This window comes from Idiotropiscis lumnitzeri, chromosome 13 (genome assembly GCF_059441095.1).
Source record: "Idiotropiscis lumnitzeri isolate Australia: NSW breed Sydney's pygmy pipehorse chromosome 13, RoL_Ilum_1.0, whole genome shotgun sequence".
NCBI lineage: Eukaryota > Metazoa > Chordata > Actinopteri > Syngnathiformes > Syngnathidae > Idiotropiscis > Idiotropiscis lumnitzeri.
Window position 1 is genome coordinate 12829681 of NC_142403.1, and position 22513 is coordinate 12852193.

General features: G+C 40.7%; 3 protein-coding genes and 1 non-coding gene across 7 annotated transcripts; 2 read left to right on the forward strand and 2 right to left on the reverse strand.

The window, feature by feature from the left end:
• Positions 1-123: 123 nt before the first annotated feature.
• On the reverse strand, positions 124-13283 carry LOC148324424 (serine/threonine-protein kinase NIM1). 3 transcript variants are annotated; one of them, XM_088312425.1, is made up of 7 exons: positions 12332-13283; positions 10208-10335; positions 8984-9333; positions 8752-8882; positions 5900-6229; positions 5497-5768; positions 124-4179 (listed from the first exon to the last, which is right to left on the reverse strand). In XM_088312425.1, the coding sequence occupies exons 4-7, from the start codon at positions 8759-8761 to the stop codon at positions 3427-3429; spliced, it is 1365 nt and encodes a 454-aa protein (XP_088168551.1). In that variant the 5' UTR covers positions 8762-8882; positions 8984-9333; positions 10208-10335; positions 12332-13283; the 3' UTR covers positions 124-3426. The 3 variants fall into 3 exon arrangements, with proteins under 3 accessions (XP_088168551.1, XP_088168550.1, XP_088168553.1); XM_088312424.1 differs by lacking the exons at positions 8752-8882; positions 8984-9333; positions 10208-10335; positions 12332-13283 and adding an exon at positions 8071-8681; XM_088312427.1 differs by lacking the exons at positions 8752-8882; positions 8984-9333; positions 10208-10335; positions 12332-13283 and adding an exon at positions 6822-7430.
• On the forward strand, positions 8922-11485 carry pole4 (polymerase (DNA-directed), epsilon 4, accessory subunit). Its single transcript, XM_088312428.1, has 4 exons — positions 8922-9330; positions 10270-10354; positions 10621-10662; positions 11223-11485. Exons 1-4 carry the CDS (start codon positions 9079-9081, stop codon positions 11234-11236), a joined length of 393 nt encoding a protein of 130 aa, XP_088168554.1. The 5' UTR covers positions 8922-9078; the 3' UTR covers positions 11237-11485.
• On the reverse strand, positions 13251-13322 carry trnap-cgg (transfer RNA proline (anticodon CGG)). Its single transcript has one exon. It is a non-coding gene; the product is annotated as a tRNA-Pro (tRNA).
• A 4387-nt stretch (positions 13323-17709) lies between these two features.
• Positions 17710-22114, forward strand: ccl44 (chemokine (C-C motif) ligand 44). 2 transcript variants are annotated; one of them, XM_088312447.1, is made up of 5 exons: positions 17710-17866; positions 19520-19649; positions 20078-20225; positions 21078-21155; positions 21234-22114. In XM_088312447.1, the coding sequence occupies exons 1-4, from the start codon at positions 17803-17805 to the stop codon at positions 21114-21116; spliced, it is 381 nt and encodes a 126-aa protein (XP_088168573.1). In that variant the 5' UTR covers positions 17710-17802; the 3' UTR covers positions 21117-21155; positions 21234-22114. The 2 variants fall into 2 exon arrangements, with proteins under 2 accessions (XP_088168573.1, XP_088168572.1); XM_088312446.1 differs by lacking the exons at positions 20078-20225; positions 21078-21155; positions 21234-22114 and having other exon boundaries at positions 19520-19965.
• The last annotated feature ends 399 nt before the right edge of the window (positions 22115-22513 follow it).

A 22513-nucleotide genomic window follows, 5' to 3' on the forward strand; every position in this document is an offset into this window, starting at 1 on the left:
TCAAGCATCGTGCGGACACCCCAATCCAAACACGCTCACATCAGCTAGGATGTGCGCTTGCGTGTTGTCGTTTAGTTTGAGAGGATACGGTCCATAAAAGGCAAAGGCACTTACGCAACCACCTCAGTTCTTGAAAACTGAAAGCATTTTTATTTGTCATAAATATCAACAAATGACAACTTTTGGTTTCAGCATTTCACACAAGAAGAAACGAAAACTTTGAATCATCAACGTTTCTGGATTTGGGTTTCTTTAACCAACGAGTCGAAATCTTCTGAATGCAAGAGGGGGATTTTGAACTGTTATAATGTATAAAAAAAAAGGTCAAATACATGGCACGTCCTTAACTTTCAATATTTACAAACACACACACACCACGCAGTGGAAAATATGTTCAGATCTGATGACACAAACAAACTTTTTTCCAAGAGATATGTTTGGAGCAAACATACTTGTGATCTTCAAAAGAACACCAAACGGTGGAAGCAGCTTGCATTTTTCTTCAGCTGCAACTGAACTCATGTATTCAATGTGGAGGGAATTATGAACAGTTCCAAAAAGCAGTCCGGGTCAGCACAAACTGTTCAGGTTGGTGCGAGAATAAAAAAAAAAAAAAGAAAAAAGACAAGAAACGTCTACTAGGACATCAAAACTTCATTTAGGATTGATTAAAAGCACTTTAAATGGTGACAGTCTCTTGCTGACTCCCATTTAACATGAGCCTAATTGTGATTGGTTATTTTTTTTTATACGGTTTCTCTCCCGGTTATAAAAGGGATGTATGGCCCTGACAGGTGTTCTATTAAATGTGTTTTCACCACTATTAAATAATGTTTATTTATTTATTTATCGAATAATCGAGGCACAGTGTTCATTTTTAGATTCAGTGAAAATTTTGAACGCACTTTTTCATTCAAAAGCAGGAGAAAGTGCGCCCAAACCTTTGACTGCTTATACAGAATATTATCGAAGAAAATAGTCCATTTTGGAATTTCCGGAAATAACCTTCCTCATTGAACCTTTGAACGTATCGATGTAAATGATTGACAGTAACACTGCGCAGGCAGAAGTAGGTCATTGCTTATGTTGGAGTCACATGAACATCAATTTGCGAGCGACAAATTGGGATACCACAAGAGGAAATGGTAACAAGCACTTTCACCACATGAGGAGTGAGCAAGATCCGTATGTAAACAACAAGCCGGGACTTCTTCCCACACATGGCGCGCACATTCCACTGCGAGCAGCATCGACTCGGGAGAATTACAAATAAAAAAAAAAAGGAGTGCAAAGAGCTTATCGTCATTGTCGTTATTACGGCTGATCAGACGCTGGCAGGCTTGGCTTGGCTTGGCATTGCAAGGTGACGGTAAACGGCTGCCAAGGAGCGTAGGCGTTGGAAGATTAACATAAAAGAAACTGGACACGCTAAGAGTTCAAAGAATTCCAATCTGAAGGTTTCGCAACGTGAACTTGAGCGCTTCAACTTCCCACAGGAAATGTTACTCGAAACGCCGCTTTTATAGACATAATATAACAGTTTATGACGCTCTTGTGCTGTATTTTGTTTTCTTTATTGCACAATTAGCTTTTTCTACAATACTTTAAAAAATATATTTTTATTAGAGTTTGCATTGATTGATTGTTTTACGCCCTGTCACTGAATGTGCAAAGGATAAAAAAAAAAAAGAGCACAATGATTGGATTTTCATGAATTCATTTAATTTAGGTCTTAAAACCGTTACTGCACACTGGAATGAAGTTGATGCTTTTAAGATATGAACACATTACCTTCAAATGAAAAGATGAGCATACTGCATTCAGGAACTATGGACGCAAAACACTGCGGGTGAACTCACATTGGGCCATGCGGCTCGAGAGGCGATGGATTAGTTCTAATAGTTCCTTTTATTCCAATGGTGCGCAATAACGATGATTACAAATAATTGGTTGAGAGGAGCGATTGCATAATCGTATTTTTGGGCACTTATTTCTTGTCATTTAGGTGATGCTTATCATGGCAAACTCACTTCATGGCACGTTGCATGTGCAAGGGCCAGAATGTGGACCTTTTGAATGTGGATTAATTGGAGTTGTGTCTGAACGGATTCTTCTGACTCTCCTAATTTATTTCTATTGTGCAAGGTGGTTAGAATGAGCAACGCCGCCCGTGTGTGACTGCCGACGTTTTTTTGACAGAATTCTTTCAAGTCATCTTAGGAGCCATACATGATATGAAATCAGACCTCTTTAAAGCGTGTTAGGGGAGGGAAAGTGTATTAAATTTAAGTACACGTCAGTACTGGATTTAAAGAGGCTCTATTTTTCACAACTGGTGCGAATCCGGTGTGGAAAATGTGTGTAAATCTGCGCAAAGGCGCGTTAGACCGGATGTTGGCCATTTAACAAACGCGTGCAAGCTGCCATATTTAACTACGTCAATGGGCGCCACTTCCAATGACCTCGTGTGAGTACACCCTCAAACAATATAAGCACATCATGTCGTGCATTCAATACAGGCATTTTCATTTCATTCAAATAAAAGTTTAAAAAAAAAGGATATTTGACGCCTTTAGTCGTCAATGGCAGTAAATGAGTTAAAAAGCGCAATAATAAATATTTTTGATGTAAACTATATAATAGAGCGTCACTGGTAGTGAAGTAGCGCAATGAGGTGATTTCGGTGCAGGTCGCATGAGTTCAGTTGTGACTCGTGAACGTTTGCGAATGGGACTGAATGGTTATCTCTTCCTGTGATTAACAAGCAACTTGTCCAGAGTGGATTTTTTTTAGCCTGAAGTCATAGAATAGAATAATAACAAAATAAGCATCTTGGAAAATGGATGCATATATAAAATATAGAATTAAAAAAAAACTCTCAAAACTTTTTTTTAAATTTTTGCAAAAGCAGAACTCCACTATTTTTACATCTGACGTCTTTTCCCAGTCTCAGTGTTCATTATTGTTGCAGCGAGCATGTTCCCAGTAGACCCCACCTGCAGTCCCCCTTGTCGGGATTAACTATGGCCTCGGATTAGCAGTGCGGATTTATATCGTGCCTAAAAAGGATTGCAAGATACGGATAGCGGCGCGCTGATTGATGAATGTTTCACATCAGCACGGTAAATACTGAGTAATGCCGTCACGGTGAGTCACAGCTCATTACTTAGGAAAAATGTTGCCGATAACGAACTCCCTGAATCTCCTTACTCATCTGCCTCTTCCAATACGGTCTTGCTCAATTTGAAATGAATTGTCAGGGAAACGTTGCGTTTGTTCCTGAAAGTAGAGTACAGTTGTACCTTGACGCAAATCAAAGTTACACATTGAAATGAATGGAAACGCCATTAATCCCTTTCAAGAAATATAGCACTGTCATAAAAAAAAAAAAAGTTGTGGCACTCTTACATTCAAGGTACCACTTTATTAGAGTATAGCACAGACTGCAGATGGGTTATGTTTGTCCACAGACGCGACGCACCAACGAGCTGGATTCTTGTACTCTTCGGGCCGAAGCGCCGAATAGCCGACGGCCTCCGCGGACCTCTTCTTTTGGACTCGGTGCAGGAGGATGCGGTAGGTCCCGGTCAGGGAGCTCTTGGAGTCCGAACACGGATTGTTTTGCAAGTGAACCGCGATGACGCCCAAGTCTGACAGCAGAGTCTTCACCTCCTTCTCTTCCTCACCCAGATCATCGGAAGCTTGAGCCAAGTGGGCCGGGGCTAAGGGAAGGGGCACATACGGGCCAGGGTACTCGATCCCTCTTAGCCAAGCGCCGTCTGACACTTGGGTGAGAGACGAGCGGTCCACCGGTACGGGTCGCAACAAGCCCTTAATGACGAGCTGGCACTCGTCAGGGACATGCGCTGGAATACTGTAAGCCCCTTGAAGGATGCAACGCTTCAGCCGGCTCAAATTGTCCCCGTAGAAAGGCAACGTGGCAGTCACCATGAAGTACAGAACAATTCCTAACGCCCAGATGTCCGAATAGCAACCCATGTAGCCTTTCTCCCGAAAGAGCTCGGGTGCGGCGTAAGGCGGCGAGCCGCAGAAATTGGTGAGCGGCTCGTTGGGCGCACTCTCGCTGCTGAAGCCGAAGTCACCCACCTTGACGCAGTAGCTGGTGGTGTAGAAGATGTTCTCGGCCTTGAGGTCCCGGTGGACGATGTTGTTCTCGTGCTGCCACATCACACGGGAAGACATGTCAGTGGTTTCAGACTCTCACCCACTTTCAAACTTCGACAATTATTGGATATGTTTTGGACCCGTAAGGCTTGTTCAATTTTATAATCCTTTCTAAAATTTTTAAGATTACGTTTGCGCTCCGTTTACGGCATCAAGTGTTTTATATGGGCAAATGCAGTCCAAAAAATGTGCAAAGCACCTTCCACTAAATCGTCGTGGCCACTTCATCTCGTCTCTGAGCAAGTTGAAGCTTCATAGCTTGCTGCCTGCGTCTCTTTTTTCACACATTTCCAAGCAGAGATCGAGCGTGAGGGTAAAGTGACGTGATCATGATGGGAAATGTTTATGAAAAATCAAAAGCAGTAAAGCATGACAGTTGCAGCTTTCCCCCCTCGGAGTCCTCACATCCGCTGCCAGTGGGCCTTCGGAGTAGCGACAGGGCGCAGCTGCGAGGGGCACGTGAGCCAGCAAAAGAGCGTGACGCTCGATACTGGCTTATATGAAAATGTTTACTTTGAAGTGAGCAAAGTTTTAATACACAACATGACGACTTAAGTGTTATTTGTAGAGTCGTGCTTATCACTGCCTGGTGTGTCGAAGAATTTCGGGAGATAGAAATGTGATTGTCATGGGGGGGGGTGTAAAAAAAAAAAAAGATTAATTTGTGACAGCCCTGGTGATAACATAATTACGAGTAAATGGAATGTGCAGAAATAAACAGTTTGTACATCACGATTAATCCGTTCCAGCTCGTTACTGGTGTGCACAACTTGGCTACTGGTCAGGTGTATAACACAGTCAAACAAGTATTTAAAAACACACAAGAAATGTGTTTCATACAAACACAAATAAAGAATAAAAGAAGTGAACCAAGTCCTTTTGCGACCTTTGTAAGTGACGTATTAGACGGGAGTTTTCTTAGTCATTCTGAACACAAGATAAAGAATATAGAAAGTACTGTATTGTCGGTCTAAAATGTGTAGCGTCGTTGTTTCTGTTCAAATATTAGTTACTTAAAGAGTTGCCAGGATAAAAGTGCACAAAGTGAATTTTTGCATGCAAATCAACCGGAAAAAAATATTGTATTGGGTCACATAACGTTAGAGTTATGTGTACATCATATTGCCGTATCCTTATGTGTCCTTTTTATTCTTGGCAATGCTTACGAGCACATAAATATAAAGATGACTTAATTTTTAATTGAATCCTAATTGAGCACTTCACAGAACATGCAGTGGTTTGCGGTTTGCTTTGTGCAATGCGTGCGACTTTGGGGTGCGAAAAGTGTGCGAGAGTGTGAGTAACGCTCACCATGTGTTTCACAGCGGAAACGACTTGGGCGAATATCAGCTTGGCTTCCAGGTCGCCGAGCTTCCCCCTGGTGGTGACGCGAGAGAACAGGTCGCCGCCGCTGCCGTATTCCATCACCAGGTACAGCTTCCTGCTCGTCTCCATCACCTCGTACAGACGCACCACGTTCGGGTGGCACAGCTTTTCCATGCAGCGGATCTCCGAGGAGATGAAAGGCTGGGGACCCTTCCCTCCCTTGCGCTGCTTTTCCATGATCTTGACGGCGACTCTCTCTGGAAAAGCACAGTAGAGCTAATTTAAAAGCAATTCAAAAGAACAGTGTCAATCATTTTTTTAAAATAAATAAATAGGCAATTGGCGATTGGGAGGATACATTTATAAAAAGTAGCTAAAAGTAGCAGACCTTTGGTTAAAGCATGGATGCCCAGTCTGACTGATGAAAAGTTGCCCTGGCCGATCTCCCCGCGCAGCTCGTAGAACCCAACCCTGCGGCCGAGGATGAGGTCGTTGACCATCCGCTCGTTATGGGCCATGTCGTAGAGAACCCTCTCGAAGGGCGTCAGACGTATCCTTTCGGACTCGCTCAGCTGGGGAGGGCCGCTTCTCGCGGCAACGGCAGAAGCAACAGCGGAGGTGGTCGAGGTTGGTGACTTGGGTGACTTCTCCGTCTTCGGGGACTCATCTTTGGATTTTTTAGTCGCTTTCTGCTTGGGCCAGAGTTTAGTTTTGATGGCTTTGGGAGAGAGAAGACACAGGAGGGACAAATATTTGAGAAGTGTCACGGACGTGTTGACTTCTTGCTAGCGTGCGGCAATGAAATGAGCATGATGAATGTCCCATGCAAGTGTAATTCACTATTACGGCACTTTACAACTAGAAGGGAACATTTTTGTAACCTTATCTAATTGTGGATTTTTTTCCCCTCAATATTGCGAATTCTTAAATTGAATTCTACACAAAAAAAAGCACTTTTTTTTTTCTTGTGTTATTTTGTCTTGCCGTGTCTTTGTTTTTTAAATAATTAATCCACGCCATCCGGTATATAGGACCGCTTTGATCTTTAAATCGGGCCCCACCGGGCATTTACTTAATCAAGAGTCCTCTAATATTTGTAACATTCATTTAGCCGCTCTTTCCAGAAATTGGTTAATCAAAAAAATTATAATATTTAGCAAATGAAACAGCTGCATTACAAAAACAGTTTTAAAAAATGCATGTTGGAGTTTTAGGTTAATTAATATAATCACATTAATTATAATGAATAAAGTTGAACATTAGCATAAGTTATCATTGTAATATTAAAATAAATTATTTAACATACGTACAAATTTGACCAGTTTTTTTTCTCCCTCCACACAAGTACGAAAGACCTGGCCCACCTGTATGTATAAAAGATCAACTTTGAACCTGAAGCACAAACGTTTGTCCAACATTGCACAATTATACTCTACCCCAATTTCAACCATTTAATCTAATTAAAATATGTTTATTGTACAAAATTCTACAAAACGCTCTGTAGAACCGACTTTAATAGAGCACCAAACTTATGTAGCGTTGAGTACGTTCGGTATGATTGTGAGTTAAAATTAGTCAGGAGCCGGTTCAGTCAATCCCCAAAATGGCAAGGATTAACTCTTTTAGGCACAGCATTAGTGTGTCTCTTCTAATTGCGGAAGGCTGTTGAGGCTAGAAGTCAGGTCACAAGGGAATACTTCCATAACAGAGTTCAAGAGAAAACGTCTTTTTGCTTTGTACAGTTACAGTATGTTATGTTGTTATGTGGAGCTTGAGGCTGTGTTGTGCAAAAAGAAGACAGAGAAAGCACTGACCTCCAGTAGCCCAACAAAAGTAAATGTGGGGAAATCCAAAGTGAAAGCTGATATCGACATTTCTGACCGAGTTTAACGCTGTTGATGCATTTACAATTGCATCAGTGTTGGACTTTTTTTTTTTTTGCCTACGTTGTTGATGCCCCCAAAAAAAGAATCCCCTTCAGCAGTATACCTGAATAAAAAATGAAATATTTGGCAAAGAAACAAAAATACTCTGCATTTGTTTTGAACAGTATAGAACTAAATGTCACTAAAATTGATCACTAATGATGATTTGTCACACTATCATATCCTTATATTTTTTAACATGATGTAAAAAATCACTCGTGATAACTGATAGATTGCAAGAAATGTATTTAGAATAGATATCAATAACGAAAATAACCAAGCGTGCACGTCAGGCATATTCACAACACGTTTTAGTAATAGAATTTTGACTTAATAATGAATATTCATACATTTGATAAACATTACAAATAACTAAGGTCTGTTTCTCCACAATTTTATTTGAGGAGCACCACCTTGAGGATAAATTAGGTATTGAAGCAAAAACAAACGAACCTATTTTAAAATATACATACATTATATTTTAAATATTCCTCCATGTAGATTATGCTTATTATTACTTTATTTTTGTATATTTTGTCCCAGCTCCAAACCATTAAATAAAAAAGACCCACAAAGTCTATTAAAAACCAAACAGTGAAACTAGAAAATATGTATTTGCCAAAAATGAATGTACCTGCATGCTGCGAGTTCTTCATGCTGTCCCTCAGGCTGTTAACACCTGACTGTGACTGGACATGGTGAATGCAGCTTCATTAGATGAGCCTCAATCCTATTAACCCACCGTATTAGTGGACTGCTCATTGGCTCTGGCACCAGCTGCAAGAATGAAAATGCTGCATACACAATTTTAGAGAGTGGACCATTTTTCCTCCCTTTCCTTTAACTACAAAGATGAAGGTTCATTAATAGTAGGTTTTTGCAGCACATCTGTTTATTGTATTTTTTTCATTATATTATATTATATTTACATATATTTTCTGTGAAGTTTTTACTATTATATTCTGTTTCATGAAATGTATTGGCCAACTCTGTTTTTAAACATGTTTTAGCGGGATTTATTGCAAATCTATATGCACCAGTGCATAACGCATTAATTAGATTCGGAATATATTAATGTGTTTTATAGACTCCGTTGATTATAAGTTAAGTTAAGCATCCTTGGGTCCCTTGAAAGACAACAGTATGTAAATCAGACAGTAAGTAGTACCATATTGTCATCATTAAGTTAGTACCATACAGTGTATAAGAGAGCAGAATAAAGTATTTCTCATTTCACTTGAAATAGAGGATGGTGAAAACATTAAACAAAGGGATGAAAATGTGTTAGCGTCAATGTGGAAAATAAATACATTACCATTAAGCATGTATGAATTATACTTTCAGTACAGCCTTCTTGTAGTCCAAAGTGGCTACACCGTCTTTGATGGGCGTCCGATTCTAGCCAATAGTAAAGTCCAGTCTTGCAATCTTGCCAATCATCGAAGACTACCAAGTTGGCGGGAGAGGAAAAGGCGGGACATAAGCAAAGCGTTCGGACGAATCAGGGCGCTAAGGGCTCAGACAACGCGGAAGCACATGCTACTTACGCTTCTTCTGTTGTCATCTGTGACATGTCGCGGCAAAAGCACACTTTTGTCTTTGTTTTCTGTCAAATTTAACGACGGTTGAGGCGAAGGAGAAAATGGCAGCCACGGTGGCGGTCCCCGTCGCCCACGTGGACTACGAAGCAGACCGCTGCGCGAGCGAGGAGGAGAGCCGTGCGGCCGAGACGCCAGAGGAGGGCGTTCAGCTGCAGGCGACGGGCCCCGCGGCTGCCGTCGGCCACAACCGGCTGTCCAAGCTACCGCTCACCCGCATCAAGGCCTTGATGAAGACCGACCCAGACGTGTCCCTCGCCAGCCAGGAGTCCGTCTTCATCATCGCTAAAGCCACGGTACTAAACCACAAACAAACACAAAGACCCTCAACCATCGGATATTTCCGGTTGTCGTGAGGGGATTCAGTCTCGCGATATTTCGCCGTTGGAGCGTGAATTAACGTGACTTCCCACGAGGATCTGCCTACCCAAGTCAATATTTTAATTTACAACCAAATGTAAACGTGTTTTTCTCTCTGTCTTTTTACATTTTGGCGATATGATTTTTGTCTTATTTCATGATTCCCAACTTCAGCTCTTAAAAATATCACTGAAATATTGATGTCAAATTGTAGCTTTTGGGACTATCGTTGGCACCTTTGAACCATGGATTGACAGAATGGATGAGTGAAATTTGGCTTTCGTGTAATTTATTCTAGACTCAATACTTGTTTCTACCGCATTTCATCATTTGACAATTTTTGTTCAACAAAGCAAGTTTCATGAAATATTCTTGGCTTTTGAATGAGGGCCTTAAAAGACGTACTGCAATAGGATGGAACATATATAATTTGGATTTTAAGAAGTGGAGATGCTTTCTTTTAGAGAAGAATTGTAGTTTAATTTAAGTGGAAGCGCCCTCTACTGGCCAAGGAATGACCTATTAGTAATACAATACAACTTCATACATGCAAACAAGTGATGCTGTGAGAAGTTATTTAAAGTTGAATGAATTATTTTAATTTATGAAGTTGTTTCACAACGTGTGCAGTGTGCAAACAAACTGTAATTAGATGTGTTAAAACCAACAACAAAAATTCAAATGTATGGATAGATTTTATACCAATGACAGTGTTTAGAAAATCTTAAAATTGCAGACTCAAAGGGTAATGAACTAAAACAAGGCGTTTTGTACAGTTTAGTGTGAATGTTTACTTAAATAAAGCCACTGTACTTGAAATGCAAGCATTTTCTTCTCTGGCTTTCGGATTTTGACCCCAACTGCTTGTCCCACAGGAGTTGTTTGTTGAGATGATCGCAAAAGACGCTTTGGTGTATGCACAGCAAGGAAAGAGAAAGACACTGCAAAGAAAAGACTTGGGTAAGTGCACAGAAAGGAACACATGGAAACAGACTATTTAGTCAAACGATTAAGTCCACTTGCCAGATCGATCCAATATAAGGATTCTGCCTGTTGTTCAATGAAATCTGAGCTTTATTAGCTCGTCAAAAGCAGAATATTTAATACAGCCCATTTATTGGATTGTGTTCAATTGTGCATGTGTACCTGATGAAGTGTCCAGTGAGTGGGCCTCAACTGTGCTAAAGTCGATCATTGCAAATTATTGACCATTGTCTCTTCTGCAGACAACGCAATCGAGGCTATCGATGAATTTGCATTCTTGGAAGGTAAGCTTATTTTAGCACTCGCGTATTTTGGTGGCTAAGTAGACTCGGGTCAAAAAAATGCATCATGAAGAATACAAAGAAATGTTTAAGTCCCATTTTGTGGGGGAAATACCTTACCAGGATGGCCGAGTGGTCTAAGGCGCCGCGTTCAGGACCCAGTCTCCCCAGGAGGCCTGGGTTCGAATCTCGAATTTCCCCATTGTGGGACTAATAAAGGCAATATTATTATTATTATTATTATTAAAAAAAAAAAACAAGAACAGTAGAGCCTGAAATCAAACCAATTCATACAAGTCACAAGACCAACAAAACTATGAAAAAAAAAAAAAAGTGTTACTTACAATCCGCAAAATATGGGACACACTTTTCTTCTGATAATTTCAAGTGGCACTAGTCCTCCGGACATCATTATTGTGTAACAGAGACAATGTAGCAACCCTTTCAAAGTATCGCTTGTTAGAGTTCCCCCATTTTATATGTCAAATAAATGTCGTCAAATGCCCATCTCTTCAGATCATTTTTGAGTTGTATTAATTTTTGTCTTTTGTCTTTCTTTACAGGCACGTTAGACTAAAAGGTGCCTCAGGAGTTCAAAGCATCAAATCGAAACCATCCTCTTTTTGTTTTTATGGACGTGATACAATGTGAAACCCCGCTCTATTTGTTTTTTTTTTGTTTAATTTCTATGTCTGGTTTTCTACAACGTGTTTTTGAAAGATGTCATTCTTTACGTTTCAAATGTGTGGCCATCACGCGTGTACATTAGTTTGTAAATATTGGTGAAATGTTGCTATTCCGTGAAATAAATATAAGTTCCAGACTACTTTTTCATTCAGAATGAGTTATTGCGTTCATAATATAGCACTGCATGTTTTCCATGTGATGTACTATTGCTCATGCAAAATGTGCTTGGATAGTGTTTTGATAACACTATTGTGTGTTGTTAGGACATTCATTCATTTTCATTCGGGTCAAAGGTTATAGTCAGAATCTATCCTAGTGGTGTACAACCTGGACTGGTCAACAGGCATTCATTGTGCTGTATTGTATTTAATATCATACTTTCTTAGCAAACAGTGAATTGACCATTATTTTAAATGTATTTTTCTCAAGTTTTTTTTTATTTTTACAATGAAGTCCGGTGACCATGTTGAAGGTTCATCATTTAAGTGATTGCTGTCCATGGTTTTGTATCACTTTGTGACGCGAGCATATATGTCTATATTTAAACATAAAATTCACAGTGGAATGTCTCACAAGAGTTTCATTCCTTTTTACCCCAATTATATTTAAATTTTAGGCTCATATATATTAAAAAAAAACAATAAAACAGCGACAGGACTGAATTTGATTTTAATAAATACCCGTACTGTAGAACCTCAATTTATGAATATCTCCTTTTACGAACATTTTGGGTTATGCACAATTTTTTTGTGTGTAAAAATTACCGCCATTGTTCAACCTTCACATCCTGGATCTTATCACAAATCTAATGACTGACTTGGAAAAATAAGTCTGAAAATCTTGTCTTTTTTTTTTTTTTTAATTAAAACATTGTGTATGTAGCATCTCTTTAATCAAAACAAGGAATGGTTAATGTCAGTGTCATCGCAGCAAAATAGCCATCCATGCATGAGACGAGGTGCAAGTTCCACTTCCACATACTCACCCAATCAAGGATGCCAGAAGACAGGTTTCTCTGGATCACTATGCCAAAATCAACATCCCTTCATTATCCTCACGAGGGTCGACCAATGAATTAGAAAAGAAACAGACACCATAAAAAAATTCAACACTTTTCACAAATAAATTTTCACTGAATTGTGTCCCCACACCGCTAGAGGCATTTTACACACTTGCAATTCAATATAAACCATTGTTGAAATAGTGGTCACATATTTTCGCACCACACAGCAACGACTGTTGTGTGACACAGAGAGAAACCTCACAAGTTTCAAGTTTGCGTTCGGAATGTTCGACCATCTCGCTGCGTGTTGTTCTTGCTGACCGCATTCGTCAAACACAACCAAAGTGCTCTCGTTCACACTCGAAGTACTGGCAAGCCCCCGCAAGTTGTTGCGCTACGAATTTTCCAAATAAATGTCTGAGCGTATTTAAGCTGATTTTCTGGGTTTAGTGTTTCGGCCGGCGATGAAACAGAACTGTGAGAATCACAGATGTTTGGTTCCAAGAGTGCACCAGTCAACTCCCTACAGAGGAATGTCTTACTGGCACACACACACACACACACACACACAACATAATCTCATGTTGAAACATTGGACATTGTTTTATTTCCACAGTCAATAAAGACATTCCATTAAGGCAGTGAGAAGACAATCCAAAGCCTCTCACTGAATGAAGATTTGAGGACTGCTTGGCCCGATGGTCACTTTTGTTTTCAGAAACGAGCACTTCCCAAAGTGTTATGGCCCATACTGCAATCTTATAGGAATACACTTTGTTTCCACTGAAAAACCTACAACAGCAAGATTTTCCGGTGTCGATCTATTCGTATTGCCATTAAACATTCTGGTCATCTGAAAATTCAGTTAGACAAGTTTGGATTTGTAACTCAGACCAAAGAAGGGCTCGTCTGGGAGTTGAACCCAGGACCGCTCGCACCCGAAGCGAGAATCATACCCCTAGACCAACGAGCCACATCAGTCAGGTTCTAGTTTTTCCAGTGTCGACCACATCATATTGCAACTCATGGGAAACCACGTCTGGATTTGTACCTCACATGAAACAAGGGCTCGTCCGGGATTGATGCACATGCACCGGATGCAATGCTAGTTTTTCTAGATTTGGCTTGTTGGTCTTGGGCAGTGGTCTTCCTACCTGTTTTCTATCTCTCCCTGATGAAACACGCATGATTTGAATGATCAGATAATCAGCAAGGTTTGCAGCAGGTGGATAACGATCTTGATCGTTTAAATCACTTTTGCCAGATTGAGATGAAAAACAGTCAGGATAGTGGACCTTGAGGAGCAAGATTGGAGACCCCTGGTCGAGCGGTATGACTCTCGCTTTGGGTGCGAGCGGTCCTGTGTTCAAATCCTGGATGAACCCTTCTATCTTCTGAACTGCCAATATAGAAATGGTTTCCCAGACTTTGAGTTGCCCAGAAAGTTCAATGACAAGATAAAACATTCGACAATGGAAAAACTAGGATCCCTTCAGGCTCATGTGGCTTGTTGGTCAAGGGGTATGATTCTCGCTTTGGGTGCGAGCGGTCCCGGGTTAAAATCCCGGACGAGCCCTTTCTTCATCCAGGCCAGACATACTTTCTGGAAATTTCAATGACAAGATAAAACATTCGCCACTGGAAAAACTAGGATTTCTTCAGGGTCATGTGGCTCATTGGTCTAGGGGTGTGATTCTTGCTTTGGGTGCGAGAGGTCCCGGGTTCAAATCCCGGACGAGCCCTTGTTTCGTAAAAAGCAGACATTGTTTTCCAGACCAGACCTGAAATATCAATGGCAGTTCACATGGGTCGAAGCTGGAAAGACCAGCACATCACCAGCTAAATTTGGCTTCATATTTCCGGTCAACTCCAAATCTGGGAAACCATGCCTGCGTTTGTAAATCAGGTGAAGTCAAAATTTGGGAAACCATGTCTATAATAATTCTGGGAAAAGAAAGGCTCATCCAGGATCTGAACCTGGGACCTCTCGCAACCGAATCATCCGCAGACAAACGAGCCACAGATGAATGCTGACAAGCTAGGTCTCCCAGGATAGCACCTTTCACATAACTATTAAAAGGTCACCTCAAAATTTGGAACGCTACGCCTCTTTGAACAGCGCGAGTTACAACAGTAATTTGAGGTTAAACACTGACGTGCAACTATGGCACCGTTGGCTGAATATGAACCGCAGAGACCAATACGAGTCAAGAAAACATGGCCATTAAGAACAAGAATGCTGCTTCTTGTCCGATCCAAATAATTCCCAGAATGTTGTAATGTGGAATTTATTTGTGTTCAATTTCACATAACTTGTTCTCTGAATCGCGCACCTCTTTGTTTGCTTCATAGCAAAGATTAGATCAGCTATTTGCCCTCGTGCATTTTATCTCTCGGAAATCCCTTCCAGGTACAGCAAGATCTCTTAGGCACCATGAGAGCTGTGATTTGAGCTCTACAACCTCTCCAGGAGGTGACCCCCCCACCCCCCGCTCACCACAACCCCCCTCTAAAAGGAACACATTAGCGTCTCACTGTAACTTTTATTTTTGATTGCCCGCATTTTTGTGAGTCTGCACACCTTGACAGGAGATATTTTAATCGCCGCAGAGCTATGCAGAAAATGTCTCTGGCTCACAAGCAGACCTGTGTTCATGTGGAAGGTATGTTTTTGCAGCTGAGATTCCAACCTGATTTCTTGGGTCAAATTCTTGAACCCCGTCCCCAATCCTTGCCCACATACACACGCATGCATGCATGGACACACATGCACGGACATACTTGTACTCCATCCTCACCTCTTCAGGGCTCCGACTGCATAGTTTCACTTCCATGGCTCAAATAAGAATGCCCCCTTAGGGGACGTATTGTTGCCTTGTTCTCTGAATAGTTCCTCAGTTTGCCCAGGGAGCAAACACATTTAATTTGTGAATGGTGCTTTCTTTTGTCTGACAATAAACTTTTGTAGTTCCGCAATGTGCTTATTAAAACATGCCATGTATCGAAAGTCCTTAGAAACAATATCCAAAGTCAACTGCTGATGATGTTTGAATCTTGTAATAATTATCCCGTAGGAAAATCACGTCACAAATGTTCAACCGTATGATTTAAACAATACGTTCCCAGTCTTACAAGTTTAAAACAAGTTTACCACTATAGATATTAAAAGGAAGTTAATGTAATATGTTTTCCTTTTACACACATGCCTCACTTTTTCACCTTTGACCTCTGTTGGAAATACAAATAAGTGTAAAAAAAAAAGTATAATAATATAATAATAATAATATAATAATCATAACCTGATGTTGTTTTCGAGCACAGACTGTTTGTTGACTCCAGCAAGTTCTTGCAGTGCATCGCTAGACCGAGGGTGAGGCCTAAAAGACATACGATGGCCACGTTATCCAAACATGTGAATCATTCAGCTGGCTAAACGTATGATAATTACACGGTGACACTAGTGTATGAGTCAAACCTTTTAAGAGAGGCATAAAAGAAAAACTGGGAATACCCTACAATCGCTGCCAGGACTCTGTTTTCATTTACTCTTGCCAAAATACATCACTGCAGAATCAAATTTTGGATGCCCTTGAATAACATCCACTTCTCAACACACTGAGTGATAAAATGCATCTTGTGCTTACGTTGATAACGGTACACAATAAGATGAACTCAACTAAAAACGGAGGCCTGGCAATCTCCACAATTACAATACAATACAATACAACGTAATTTATATCGTGCAGTTGACAACAGCTGGAACTGTCCCAAAGCACTTTACATATGGTTTAATAGTAGTAAATTAGACAAAAAGTGTTCTTAAGGAAATAATGTCATCCGCATAGCAATTGAAGGAAACGCCATGTCTTCATAGGATGGAACAGAAAGTACAACAAAAACAGCAAGGGCCCCAAAACAGAACCCTGTGGAACACCATACAAACAAAAGGTCTTGCCATCCAAATAGGATCCAAACCACTGTAAAGAGCAACTAGTAATGCCCACCTAATATAATAAACAAGGCAGAAGAATACCTGTGGTCAACCGTAACAAATGCTGCCGTTAGATACAACAAGACAAGACACACGCAATCTCCAGTGTCACTTGCCAGGTGAATATCATTAAAAACTCGTAGCAGGGCTGACTCTGTCCTATGCATCTTCGTGAAACCTGTCTGGAAGACCTCCATGACATTGTGTTCATCCAAGAAAGACCTCTTCCACCTTTTCCGGAATTTTTTAAATTAAAGACCTCCAATTTGGACATTACTCATTCCAGGATTATTTAGGATTTTGGTTTGGTTTCCACTAAGGGTTGGACTCTGTCAAGGTGACTCTTGTCACAGATTCTGTTTGCAACTTTCATTTCAGAATTTTTAGGGATGACGGGGTTTGATTTGGTGACCTCAGTGAAGTGTCTCTACTTTTTCTGCGGATGATGTGACTCTGATGACTTCTCAAGCCCCAAGCTTCAACTCTCTGAAGCAGTTGGAATGAGAATCAGCTCTTCTAAATCTGAGGCCATGGTCGTCGGTTGGAAAATACTGGAGAGCCTTCCCCAGTTCGGGGATGAGCTAAAAAAAAAAAAGCCAAAGAAAAATAAAAACAGTTTTTTGATTATGCCGAGGATTTGGAGCCGCATGAAAAAATGCATTTGGGCCCCAGCGCTTAATAAAATGAAAAATAAAATTTTTGCAAACCCTTTCCGTCATGGGCCCTTTGAATTATCATCACTTATGTTGGTCCTCTGTATTGTACAGCTTTAGACATGTCCATAAAAGGTCAAACCACTGTTAAAAAAAAAAAAAGAAATGCATTACGGGCAGAAGCTGCAAATGTTCTAGTCGCTGAAATTCAAGCCAAACTTGCACTTAGCTGTGATATGGTTCCACATTTCTGGTTTGAATGGCATGTTGCGCACATTTCTCATCCAACACATCAGAAATACTTGGAGCGAGCATGGCGCTAAGTATAGTTTTAGTGAGCCCGCAATGAACACAACTTTCCACAAATCTTAATCCTGACAGAGTTGAGTTGGATACACCTGCTGTTCCGTGACATTTGACAGCCAGAGTAAATAGTCTTGTCTTGTAAATGTTACGTGTATTTTTAGAATCCAAATATCTGTCATATAAAACCGCCCAAGAGATGAAATGCACTTTAAGCCAGAGAAAGGGAAAGAATGTGGACCGATTTTTAATCTTCTGATAAGACACACATGAGGAGGCGGGTAAGCAGTGGTGAGTGGAGTGTGACAATATGGCAAGATGAAACTGGACAAACAGCCGGAGGGAGGGATAGATAGTGAGATAAAAAAAAAAAAAAAGAGGTGGTGGAAGTGAGTGAGTGAGAGATGGGCAGGGAGGTATAAAAAGAGGGAGGGAGTCACATAAGAGAGGCAGCAGCCATAGAGGGAGAGGTGAGTGACGAGATCATCCTCTCTGCCAGCCTCATCATGTTCATGCTGCAGATGTTGACTGTTATCTCCTTGACTGTTCTCCTCCTGCCATCTGTGCAAGGTAAGACTCGGCGAGCGTGTGTGACAATGCTGCGTGAATTGCATGCATCCTGCAGGTGGACAGTGTGACCGAAAGAGCGATGGCGAATCTGGAAAAGGGGAGGCGGGGTGTGTGTGTGTGCGTGGTGGCGAGGAGGGGGGGGGGGGTTGAGCGCAGCAAAGCAGGAGGTGCGGCGATGGATGTAAACAAGAGAGGCTCGCAGGAGGAAAACGGCCCAACAATCAGCATGAGCAAGTGTGTCAGCCTGCACGATAGTGTCGTCTCATCTCCCCGACGTGACGCGTCCCCGAGCTCTGGATTCCAAATGTGGCGTAACCGAGCGGCGCTGTCCTATTTTGCGCCTCACTCGCTACATGGCATTTGCGTCACACTTTGATTTGCTTTACACAACTGCTTTGGATGAAAGCCTCCAGCACCACGCACACAACACACACAACACATGCACACATGGAAACAGTCACACAGAGCGCAGCGCAGTGGGATAACATTGTACTTCAATCATGTCCATATGTGCATGCGACATTCTCTGCACAAAACATGATTCGTCACCCAGCAAAAGTCGCCGCAGATATTTCGCAGCATTGAGTTCTCCTCGCTGGATTCTTGAGTCAATATCACAGGAAAGTGCTTTTGAGACCCCCAAAAGTGGAGATTTTGCATAAAACTTCATATTAATTGCATTAAGTAGATGTTACACTGTTGGAAATAAATATTAGTTAAGATCATGTGCATTTATGAATTAAGTGGGCAATGTTCATGCTAACAGAGAGCTAATTGACAGGGTTGAAATTTTTGGCTAATGTTAGCAACTTAGCATTTAGTTAGCATATAGTGAGTGGCCCTTCATTTACCAACATGATTATAAGATACTAAACCAAAATGTGTACTTTATAACAAATAGATTTGAAATTTCTGATTATATCTATTTATATTTCACAATGGCAGAGCGGATATGTGATGATTGAAAGCATCCAGAAATACGCATTTTATCATATGATGAAAATGACCAAACATGAGAATTAAGTATTAATTCTGCAATAAGAAAGCCAAAATGCTGGTCATAATGTCACTGAAAACACCAGAGGGTTTTGTAATTGGGCAGTCAATTCAATTTGATAATGATGTTATCTAAAACAGTGGACAGGTAAATAATGAAAATCTGCATATAATTGAAGCCCAACGGAATGAAGAGGAAGAAAAAAATTAAAAATACTAAATAATATTGGGAGTAAAATATTTGAAAAATATTGAACAAAAATTAAGAAAAATAAATAAATCTTTCTCTGTGCCGAGCCGTGAGTATGAGGGACTCCACTGTAACTTTCTGTGGACAATGAAACCAGCACAGTGTGGGACGTCCCAAAATCATATACATCAATTATTGAAAATAAAAAGTATAAAAGGAAGGCAAAAGATTTGAAGTGACACATGCTTGGCCACTTAAACGGCGTCTAGGGTTTGGTTACTCTACTTTTCATGATGACTGACCTAACATTGCTAATACTGGAATTTATATCATTAATTTTTGAGTTTATTTCTAATTTTCATAACATATTCATAAGCTCCAGCTGACATGCGACACTTATAGAAAATGAATGGATGGATGAATCAAAAAAATTGTCGCTGATGTTTTGTCCCACTTGTGTTTTCTAGGTAAGGGCGTCCAGATGCAGCGGGATGTCCAGTGCTGTATGTTATATTCCCATGGCAAGGTGCGCACCAAGGACGTGCTGCGGTTTGAGGTGCAGACCGAGGGGCCGGACTGCAGTATACAAGCCATCATGCAAGTATTCCAACAATCCACTCCTGAAGCTAAAGAGGTCAGGCGTGGAAAATATGCCTCTGGTTATCCCGAATCCGGGCCGGGAGTCGTGGTCATCGTTCCAGGTCATGTGGCTGTGGCGGGCCTCGGCGCCGTAACTGCCAGGGATGTCAGAGAGGAAATGCGTGGCAATGACGGAGCCCGTCCACATTCAGTTGGTCAGAAACAACAACATTGAGGCGGCTCGCGGGTGAAATGAGGGGGAATGTACGCTTACGTGGAATTCTTCATGTTGGAAGAATTCCTTTGGGTTCCATCCTCTGTACAAACTTGAGCGTGTCTTGTGACCTTTGAGAGGCTTCTCTGAAGTTAATTTTAAAGCAGAGCTTGCATTCTCCATGATTCTTTGACGTACAGCCCAATTACAAACAATTTTCTATTTGCGGCAGTCTTTACACCAAAAAAGCGGTGAAGTGTGCCGACCCCAGGGACCGAAAGGTGAAGAGGTTGCTGCGGAAGCTCCTGCAGAGACAGCGGACCAAGGCCCATCGAACAATGTGGCTCCTTCCTCACGACAACCTGCCTGTCATGACAGAGGTCAGACAAACGCACTCGACACTAAATGACAGGAAACACCACTTTTTGTCAGCGCTTGTCGTCATTTGAGTCAAGTTTACACTTTATTATTATGCAAGTCTGCGCCCTTGTAGGTGCATGCTTGTTGTATTTAAGTTTTTACAAAGTAGTACAATTTTCCAATATTAATATAAATATTACAGTGACTTGCAATACTGTCGTATTATCGTCAAGAACACTTAGACCTACTACACTACTGTATTATAATGTTGGTCATTATGGAGGTATTTGGAGTGCTCGATATTTTCTTAGGTGGAACTTGGTGTAAAAAGTATGAGAATGATCATCCTGGTGAGCGACATTTGGGTTAATTCAGTGCATGTGCTCCTTGCAAGTGTTTTTATTTTGTATTTGCGTGTTTGACTTGCTACATTCAATACACAGCTAAAAGTGCTGTGTACAGCGACGTAATGAAGCTTGTTCCAAAATTCTCTCACCACACAAAGCAAAGAAATATGAATTCATGATAAAGAGTGCAAAGTTCAGCCCTTAAAAGCGCTTTGTCAACAAAATGAAACATTACGTTCAGAAAAGGCCGACTTAAAGTAACAGGAAGAAAATCCCAAATTTAAATGTGCGCTTTTAAGGCCCCAGTGGGTAATAATGACAGAAAGTGGAAGAGTTCTCCTTCCTAGCTCAGCAGCTAGAGCGCTACTTTACTTACAAGAAACGAATTTCCATTTGAAGTTGTGGTTGTGCTTGGTTTCACTACAGGGGGCTATTTTTAATAACAAGCTACCGCCATGTTTTTGAAGATGTAATTTGAAGACGGAAATTTCACACCTTTTCGCTTTTTGTTTGTTTTGCCGTCAGGAGAAGAAAGACAACTGGGCCATCCTCAATATGGAGTGACAGGAAAACATCAATATGGAGGAAAATGGATAGTCGTAGGTATGTTTCTTTGTCTTTTATATGTGTAAAGTGTGTCAAAGATCTTACCTTCTAAAGAGTCTTTCATCCTCCCCGCAGGCCAAGTAAACTGCCAGCAGCTCGTCATCCTACCGTAAAACAGCAGTTTGCTGACTCTCCAGTCGTCTTGTTTCTCTTGCTCTATATCACAACTATCTGTCTGCAGTGGACCAGACCTGGGCAGCAATATCTATTTCAATGGCTTTACATATTTAAAATATGAACTGTGCTTGACAGATTGCGGATGTTAGGATTGACTTGTAAGATACGCGGGATGGATTTATCTAAAATGGCTCTTACTGTTATTTGCCAGAGTCTGCCTCAAAGGTGTCCCCCCTCCTTCAATCCATCACGTCATTTGTGGCTCATCTGTGGAAAAAAACATTGTGATTTGAAAAGTGTAAATGAGCAGTGATTTCAATATTGTCTTGAAGCAAGCTTGTTTGTGCTTTGTAAATGTTCACATTCATGTGTAACTTCTCTACGGAGTTCAGGTTTCGTGGGCGCGGAAATTATAGGGGATCTTTTTTTTTTTTTACTCAATGGACTTGCACCTTGTTTTGTAAAATCCAGGTATCACGGTCCCTTTGAGACTCTGACCTCCCGTTTGTGACTGTTATACAACTGAACTCGAGATTTGAAACGTACAAACAGTGAAAAGCAATCTGTCTGCTCTTTGTACAGATTCTTAATAGAGTCGGTGTTTCAAACCAGCTATTTAAACCTTTCTGCATTCGTCACCCTCACTACTATATAGTCCGTCATTAAACTATGCCAAAGTACTCTTCTTCATGATTCCCTTCACCACATGACAAGGCTGTTCAAACTTTTTGAGGGCTCGATAGTGTGTGAAGCACACAATCAATGTATTGTAGATGAATACACTGTATGTTGAAACACACTATGTAAAGTGAATTATTTTATAAAAGAACCTGAAACAACGTCTTTTAGTGATGTTTTATTGCAGACAATTGTTTGTTAACCGGTTATTTTATAGTGCCATTTGAGTTCACACTTATGCATGTTTGAGCTGATGTGCCAATATAACTCAAAAACCTTGATTTAGGAACATTGGTTGTGAGGGGGTCTAAATAATCAGTGTAGACCCCAAATACTGTATTATTATGTAAACACATTGTTAAAATATAAATAGAGTTTCATTTATCTTTGTAAGTTAACAGAACTGACCCATTAGAATTTCAGAAAGTAAATGTTACCTTTTAAATGTTTCTGCTATTTTTTACTAAATAGTTGAGCATAAAAAATGATTGAAATATGTATGAAATGTCCATTAAGATTCAGGATAGCAATTGTAAGCAAACCGCAGCAATTAATATGTC